The sequence below is a fragment of the Micromesistius poutassou genome, assembly GCF_964030765.1.
Source record: "Micromesistius poutassou genome assembly, chromosome: 12".
NCBI classification, from domain to species: domain Eukaryota; kingdom Metazoa; phylum Chordata; class Actinopteri; order Gadiformes; family Gadidae; genus Micromesistius; species Micromesistius poutassou.
The window spans coordinates 8032603-8040531 of record NC_140282.1 but is presented as its reverse complement, the minus strand read 5'-3'; the positions used below and the strand labels follow the sequence as shown (position 1 = coordinate 8040531).

At 48.0% G+C, this 7929-nt stretch overlaps 1 protein-coding gene across 2 annotated transcripts; it reads right to left on the bottom strand.

Annotated features, from left to right (window-relative positions):
* Window positions 1-78: 78 nt before the first annotated feature.
* Window positions 79-7920, bottom strand: lipca (lipase, hepatic a). Of its 2 annotated transcripts, none has more exons than XM_084476313.1 (9): window positions 7639-7920; window positions 5721-5974; window positions 5191-5370; window positions 4370-4487; window positions 3774-4007; window positions 2275-2520; window positions 1590-1704; window positions 955-1173; window positions 79-561 (listed from the first exon to the last, which is right to left on the bottom strand). In XM_084476313.1, exons 1-9 carry the CDS (start codon window positions 7718-7720, stop codon window positions 444-446), a joined length of 1566 nt encoding a protein of 521 aa, XP_084332439.1. In that variant the 5' UTR covers window positions 7721-7920; the 3' UTR covers window positions 79-443. The 2 variants fall into 2 exon arrangements, with proteins under 2 accessions (XP_084332439.1, XP_084332440.1); XM_084476314.1 differs by having other exon boundaries at window positions 5769-5974; window positions 7639-7916.
* Between the last annotated feature and the right edge of the window lie 9 nt (window positions 7921-7929).

Genomic DNA, 7929 nt, shown 5'->3' with positions numbered 1-7929 from the left:
GTTTCGAATTCTTCATCAACTTATTTTATGTTGTGTGTTGGGCAGTGTTGGACAGGCCTCTTCATTCCAATACCCAGATTTGAGGTGAGCCTTTTATTTGCAATATAGAGCATTCATTTAACAGATGAATTTCAATAAATGACCTGCATTGTTATGCATCTGGCCCGACCTGGCTGCCCTGCCAGTAGGTAAGGCATCAGAATGTGTTTTGGGTGAAGGTTGATACATGATGTTAAATTAACCAGCAGTCATGAGTTCTTCCTGTTGAACGTTGAGGATTAAATCCCTAGTAAACAGAACTGCTTGTGTTTTACTGTTATGTTGGCATCACGGGAAATCACAATAAACATAACCATACAAATAACAGCGCTCTAATAGGGGCGCTTTAATATCGGTGCAGATGTGACACTGTTTCCTACTCCCAGCTGCAGATGAGCACCGGCCTAGGCCAAATTGTGCTTTTTTCTCCGTTTTTGATGATTTTCTTGGCATCTGACAAACAGTTTCTCCTGTGACATTTGAAAATGCTGCCCATCTTCCATCGCTGGGCAGAAAGAAGTCCTGAAGTGACGATAAACAGAAATTTACAGAAATTCTAGCTGATATTACAGGTATGTCACAGTTACAGGTACTACAATGTTCCACTAGGTGGCGGTAGAAACAAGCATGCATCATAACTAAAAGTGCATGTTAACAGGAATACTGTGTGGCATATGGGCAATGTCTTCTTGTTAGTTTTTTATTGAATCATTCATATCATTCATTCTGTAAAGGATTATTAAAAGTATCTATATGCCAGAATATCTTGTCCTCTTGTACGTAGGCTCAGAATAACCGGTCCCAGTTAGTAAGTTAAAGAAGCATATACACACATAGGTAAACAATGATCATCATTACGGCTGTTGCTCTTTATCTAAATTCTAAAAGGTATTAGTACATCTATTCTCCCCGTACCTCTTCTGCGTCTCCCCGACCTTGACGGTGATCCTGCCCACGCTGAGCTGCGGGGGGGCGGCCTCGTTGCCCCAGGGTAGGATGGTGTGCATGCGCGTCCACACGCTCTTCCACAGCGCGGTGCCCTGCCACTGGACCCGGAGCATCATCAGGTCCCCGATATCCCGGTCAAGGGTGATCAGGAAGGCATAGGTCCGGTTACCAGAGACCTCCTCCTCGCTGGGAAAGGGATGCATTAAAGAATTTGTTTAGATCCATACTAATCAGACTACTGTGTCCAGTACAGAGGCCCCAAGCCGTGGTTTGTTGTGGATCACAAGAAGCAAAGCCCTAACCCTACTCGTGTTGTATCTAAATACAAACAAACGTGATGGAAGCATATGCAGTTAGCCAAACCGAAGATTTCAAAGTGCAGAAAGAGTTTTCCAACGTGATGTTTCCGCTGAATTATTGATCCTCTCCGCTCCATTTATAGTTCTGTTATCCCGACGCACTGTTTCCACGCGTGTTATTTTATTAAAGAGGTGGTTGTTCAGCCTCCAGTTGTGTAACATCCAGGGCAAAGTAGCGCACGGAAAGTTCAGCTGAGCGAACCGTGCGTAATAACGCAGGAGCGTCGCGGCGCATGGACTCACAACTGGATGGGGAGGTCCCCGCTCTCCTCGTTGGTCCCGGTCAGGGCGAGGATGAGCGACGGCTTCATTCCCTTCAGATTGTTGGTGAACTGCACCTTGAACTGGTAGTGGTAGACTGCAGAGGGGGACAGACAGACAGACAGACAGACAGACAGACAGACAGAGAGAGAGAGAGAGACAGAGAGAGAGAGAGAGAGAGAGAGAGAGAGAGAGAGAGAGAGAGAGAGAGAGAGAGAGAGAGAGAGAGAGAGAGAGAGAGAGAGAGAGAGAGAGAGAGAGAGAGAGAGAGAGAGAGAGAGAGAGATCCAGGAAGGCCTTTGTTAAAATTAAGCACTTGGTTTATTAAAGGGTGACTTGTTAAACTCATTTAAATACGTAGTTGCTGTTGCCAACTGTTCTTGAACTACTTTGGAATTTCTCCAAACCTGGTTATCAAACTACAATGCAGTTGTTCCGATAACGATACTATTATCGAAATTTCTGATACCATCAATACTAGATGCTCTATCGGTATATACTTGGTAACGGCCGATACCGATACTGAGTAAAGTCCAGGGATCTGAATCGTATCGGGAATGGAAAAATGGTATCGGAACATCTCTTGTGTTGAGTGAAGTTTGGAGGAACAACAACATCCATGGAACCAGCAGTAACAGGACGTCTGGGTCCCGGCGGCGTGCGTTACGTTTGTAGGGCATGCGGGCGCGCGTCTCCAGGAACAGCTTCCTCCCAGTGGTGCTGCCGTGGCCGTGGTGCGCGTCGTAGCCCAGCCGGGGGCAGCGGCGCCGGCGGCAGTCCAGGCACAGGCCCTTCTGGAAGGCGGCGTGGTCCTTGCAGACGTAGGCCACGCTCTGCTGGTCCCGGTGCAGCAGGGAGTCGATCAGCAGGTGCACCGAGCGCTCGTGGGCGCACTTCACCGTCTGCTCGAAGCCTGAGGACAAAGGGGTGGGACACCTTACTGGACACGTCAGAGTCAGGGGATACAGCGATGTATCGTCGCCCTTCCTCGTGCGATATGAGAATCGATATTTTAATTGATAAAATAAGGCGCTCTAAACAGATTTCCCTGCTCCTCGAGGTGGCGCTCGACACACGAATGAAGGAAACCTCAACGGAAGTTAACGAACCAAAGACGAGTAACAAACACTCAGATTGGCCCGTGAATACAGTCAGAAATCCACCCTGTGGTTCCCACCCCTACTTCAGAATGGAAGACTTGATGGATTAACACGAGGGTACCAATGTGTTATAATGTTGGTCACTACACATCTTGCCAACACTTGCCTGAGAAATGACCACCTTATAATAATAAGGGTCATAGATGGATCAGCCGATTAGTTTTGGATTGACCTCATTATGCATGCACACACGCATACAAACACGCATCTCTTAATGCAGTCTGCAGCCTCATGTCAGGTCAGATACTGAACTGCCTTCATAGTAGAAGGAAAGCCACCTTTGCGTTAAATAAATCAGCGATAATGAATAGATAAAGCCTTGCTTGTAGCCCGCCGGCAGGATCGCAGTTCCTTGACTCATGAAAACGTATCGTCTTTAATGGGCTCCTCGCTTGAGGACTTACAGAAAGGATCCTGAGTGAGATGTACATCAAGGCCTGGCCCCACTAGCATATGCAAATCTAAATGTTACCACTGAACAAAGAACCATCATAGGGCAGCATATGTATATTTGAACCTGCATGACAAAATGTGCAAATGTGAATAAAAGTATTTGTCTGTCATTATGGAAACAATCAATCTAGCATCTATACTATCCATCTAGTGACTAGATGTTTTCTCCCTTTATATGTTTTATTTGTAACCGATAAGATCCACCACTAAGTTCCACTAAGACCATCTTCAGTTCTTCTCTCATCTCATGAAGGCATGAAACCAAAAGGGTTTGCTTTGGGCTTGCTTTGGGTTTAGTGTTAAGAAAAAAAAAATGAAATTAAATATGAAATATGCAGATTTACCCAAAGAATGATTGTCTTGAGTTGTTTCAAATCAAATCTACTCTGAACCTCAATACCAAACACAAAGCTGTAGAGAAGAGCAGCACACTGTACAAGTTGCACAGCGGTTATATCTGATACTTTGCATTACGTGGTATCAGTTCTAACCCTACAGGTATATCATGCTGTGCTCCCTCTCCCGCCCGGCGCGGGGCGCTGTGTGGCCTCACCCAGCAGGCCGTACTCTGTGATGTGGTCGTAGATGTTGTGGAGGTCGCAGCCGGGCTGAAAGGTCCCCCCGTTTGGGTAGAAGTCCTGGTGGGCAACGGGCTGCTTGATGCCCACGCTCAGACCCATGCGGTCCTGGGTGAACGTGTGGATGGCGTCCACGAAGTCGGCGTCGTCGGGGGACAGCCTGTCCACCGGGGACATGCCCTCGAACAGGGGCCCCGCGGGGTCCAGTCCTGGGGACAGACACGGACGGGACGGGGACATTCAGTACTCCTTCATGAAATATGTGCAAAATAATAAAAAAAATGTTTAAAGGGCTGATGTCATGATGCCACCAGGTGTGAGTGTGATCAGCCATTACAAGCCTCTTTGAAAATCTGCCCTTCCCTGTGCCCTAGTGACATCACTAGTGGGCGTGTCCACCTAGATGTATGATGGATAGATCAGCAGCATTTGCCACAGTCCACTGGGTAGGCTGGTGGACTGATCACACTCACACCTGGTGGCGTGAGTCACCCCTTTAAGTCATGGTTGTGTAATGTTTTTGTGTGTTGTGTGTTTGTGTCTCTTCTAGTATTCGTGCTTCTAGCCTCACCGGTGATTCTTCCAAGTTTCTCTGAGCCCCTGAAATAGCTCCCGGCGAATCCGGAGATGTGGGCTCCCAGGCTGTAGCCAATCAAATGGACCCGCTTCGGGGAGAGCTTGTAGTGGTCCTGGGGGGGGGGGGGAGGGCATGGGGTATTGATCGGCTACTTGGTTATGAAGACACAATTGTTGTATAGTGGATCATTTGAGGTAATTGAGAGTTGTAAAGTGAGAGAGCAGAGTGCGTTACACAAAGTGTTGCGTTCACACAACATGTGGTCGTCAGGCTGGATGGATTCCCAGAAACCATCAGGGAGAGATGCCCTGTTGTTCAGAAATGAGCAGGAGCGCTATAAAGTCTAAACCGTCCCGTACTGAGGAAGATACTCTAACTGTGCTTTTTTCTCATTTCTCATCTCAATGGCTGCGGAAGGCTCCGGCTAATTCTGACCAATGGTAAATGGTCCATTAACTGCATTTATTCAGCGCTCTTCTAACCAGCGGCCGCTCAAAGCACTTTAAAATATTGCCCACCATTCACACATTCATGCACACATTCACACACCGACGGCGGAGTCAGCCAGACAGGGCGACAGCCAGCGGGTCAGGAGCAGTCAGGGTGAGGCGTCTCGCTCAGGGACACCTCCACACTCAGCTAGGAGGAGCCGGGGATCAAACCAGCAACCCTCCGGTTACCAGCCGACCCGCTCTACCTCCTGAGCCACATGCCGCCCTAACTCTAGCTCAATGAGCCCTTTGGGCTCCAGCTCTCTTTAACCCCGAGGTTGGAGGAGGTTCAGCGGTGAGTGTCTCCAGACGGCTCTCACTGACCTGCAGCCAGCGCAGCAGCGACGCCACGTCCTTCCCCACGGCCCGGGTGTTCTGCACGGCGATGGGGTAGTGCTGGTGGGCCAGCTGCAGCCAGTCGGTCACCACCACGTTCACCTCCGTCAGGCTCCGCTGCAGACCGGAGGCGAGGCGGAGCACCCAGCTCTCCATCACACCGTCCAGCTGGAGGAACACGACACACAATTATTTATTAGCCAAAGATACAATCATAAATACATGAATATAGCAAAGAAAAACTAAATATACCGTCGTCATTTCATAGCTGATTCCTATAATAAAGTAAAAAATATATATAAACTATTTAGACAATCATGGGTAAACGGAAGGTTGCTGGTTCGATCCCCAGCTCCTCCTAGCGGAGTGTGGAGGTGTCCCTGAGCGAGACGCCCTCACCCTGACTGCTCCTGACCCGCTGGCTGTCGCCCTGCGTGGCTGACTCCGCTGTCGGTGTGTGAATGTGTGTATGAATGGGTGAATGTGAGGCAGTGTTGTAAAGGGTGAGGGTTACATACATGCAGTCCACTTGACGGGGGACTGATGCCCGGTGAGGAGGTCCTTACCGACCAGCCGGGGGTGATGACCACCAGGCCGTGGCTGCTGTTGAAGCCGGCACACGAGGGCCGGCCCCCCTGGAAGGGGTCCAGGCTGCACCAGTCCTCCATGAGGCCCTCCTGGGAGTACAGCCTGAACACCGATTGGCCCACATTGGGTCCTGCTGACGGGGGCGTGGCCAGGTGTGGACCCCCCAGGTGGTGGAGAGACAACCCTGAAAACAGAGACTTTTTATTAGATATAAATATAGAACTTTTAATATAAGTTTTCTCTGAACATTAACAACGTTAATATTCAATTGTAGAGTCATTTTGTATTTGTATAATTAAGTTATTAATAATGAAATTACTATACATATATACACTGGAAGCACATGAAAGACCAACACACACACACACACACACACACACACACTTTGTTTGTGTGTGTGTGTGTGTGTGTGTGTGTGTGTGTGTCCTTGCCCCCTCTGCCACACGTTGATGTCGGGTCGTTGTCTCAGGTCATGTGAACCTTACACTTGTCTAAACACAACTTACATAATACTTTGCATAACCTCTACTCATGCAGCCTGACTGGAATGGCCGTCACAGAACAAAGCAAACATGTCTCCAGTCAGTCCTTCTCCAGAGGAGGAACTGCTCTGACCACAACCAGTAGCGCATTAAAGAGGTTCAGATCAGCTGTTTCTCTAATTCAGCTGACACTGTGAGGAAGTGCCGTTCTGTGGTGAGTGATATCCAGGCCTCTCTCCCCCGCTGAGGGAGGAATGAGGAGACGCTGGTTAACAAACCACTCCCTTTGTTTGGAACATAAAAGCTAATGATGACAATGGTGATTCAGTATTTGTACTTGATAACAGCTGTCATTTGCTGAAGAAACATGTGAAGAAGAGCTCTGCATTAACATGGAGCGGTCCACTTTGGGGCAGACCATTAACATGGAGCGGTCCACTTTGGGGCAATCCATTAACATGGAGTGGTCCACTTTGGGGCAAACCATTTCTAGGACAGTCCACTTTGGGGCAAACCATCACAGTCTTCAGTTCACACTGGTCTTGGAAGCTCAAGTCAACATTCAGCTTACGTTCGTTCCATTGCCAGTTCAACGTTTATCTTACATATCTTCACCATTAACATGTCGATTAACATGTCGTTTAGGCCTCAGACACTTTCTAAAGACCCCCATCACCCCCTGAATACACAGCCTGAATATCCACATCTCTGAGGGAGCGCATCTGGGTGTAAATATATCAGCTATATATATATATATATTTTTTTTGTTGAATAAGGCTTTTAATTCCATTTGTAAATCATTTTATATGATGTTTAAATACCGATGCAATAGACTTGAGTCATGAAGTGTGTGTGTGTGTGTGTTACAGAAGGCAGCAGTGTGGGAGTGTGTTCCCCTGTGGCCCTCTGATGTGGGAGGAACGACCCCGTCTACACACACACACCTGGACACGTCTGGGAGTTCACACGATTGTGAAACAGACTCACGTATCAAGCGAGGTGTACTGGCCACCGGTAATCTCAAAAATAGATATTCAAATGGGATTTCTCAAGGTAGTTCTTTATCTTTGCTTTGATCAGGAACAGATAGTGTGAACACGCTGTCTGGGGTGGATAGATAAGAACGAGAGAAGTAACCATCAGGTTCAGTAGCTTGAACCCCTAATTCGTTCCATCATTTGGACTTAATCCTTTGTCATTTACATGTCCAAAGTAACACTTTGGCTAGAGCAAACCCTGTCAGGCACACCCATTGTTGAGCCACTGAATTGTGAACCGCTTCATTGACATTCAAAGGTTCTTTTAAGTCTCAAAAGGCTGACACATGTTAACCGTGTGGAAGATCATGTGAGTGTGACTCGCTCACCTGTTCTGTTGGCCTTGATTCTCTTCCCCTCGGTCAGTTGACAAGTAAGCAGCAAGCAACAAAGCACTCTCCCTATAGACATGGTGTCAGATTTAACAGAGTTGAGGAAATCCCTCTGAGAAAAGGCATGGACCACCAAGCAGTAGCTTCAGTCCCTGGAGGTGTGAGCCGTCACCTCTGCAGTCAAGGAGGTCCTTGAAGGAGAATCCTACAGCACACCTGGAGAGCACATCCTGCTGTAATCAAACCCGCAGCCCAAAAGGACACATTGAAGAAGTGGTCAGCGGTCAG

What these genes read in the sequence shown, in the direction of transcription:
- lipca (XM_084476313.1), bottom strand. Translation starts at nt 7,720, where the DNA reads ATGTCTATAGGGAGAGTGCTTTGTTGCTTGCTGCTTACTTGTCAACTG. An exon ending in CACAGAGTACGGCCTGCTGG is followed by an intron (nt 2,521 to 3,773) that starts GTGAGGCCACAC and finishes CTTTGTCCTCAG; the next exon opens with GCTTCGAGCAGACGGTGAAG. An exon ending in GGGGACCTCCCCATCCAGTT is followed by an intron (nt 1,174 to 1,589) that starts GTGAGTCCATGC and finishes TCCCTTTCCCAG; the next exon opens with CGAGGAGGAGGTCTCTGGTA.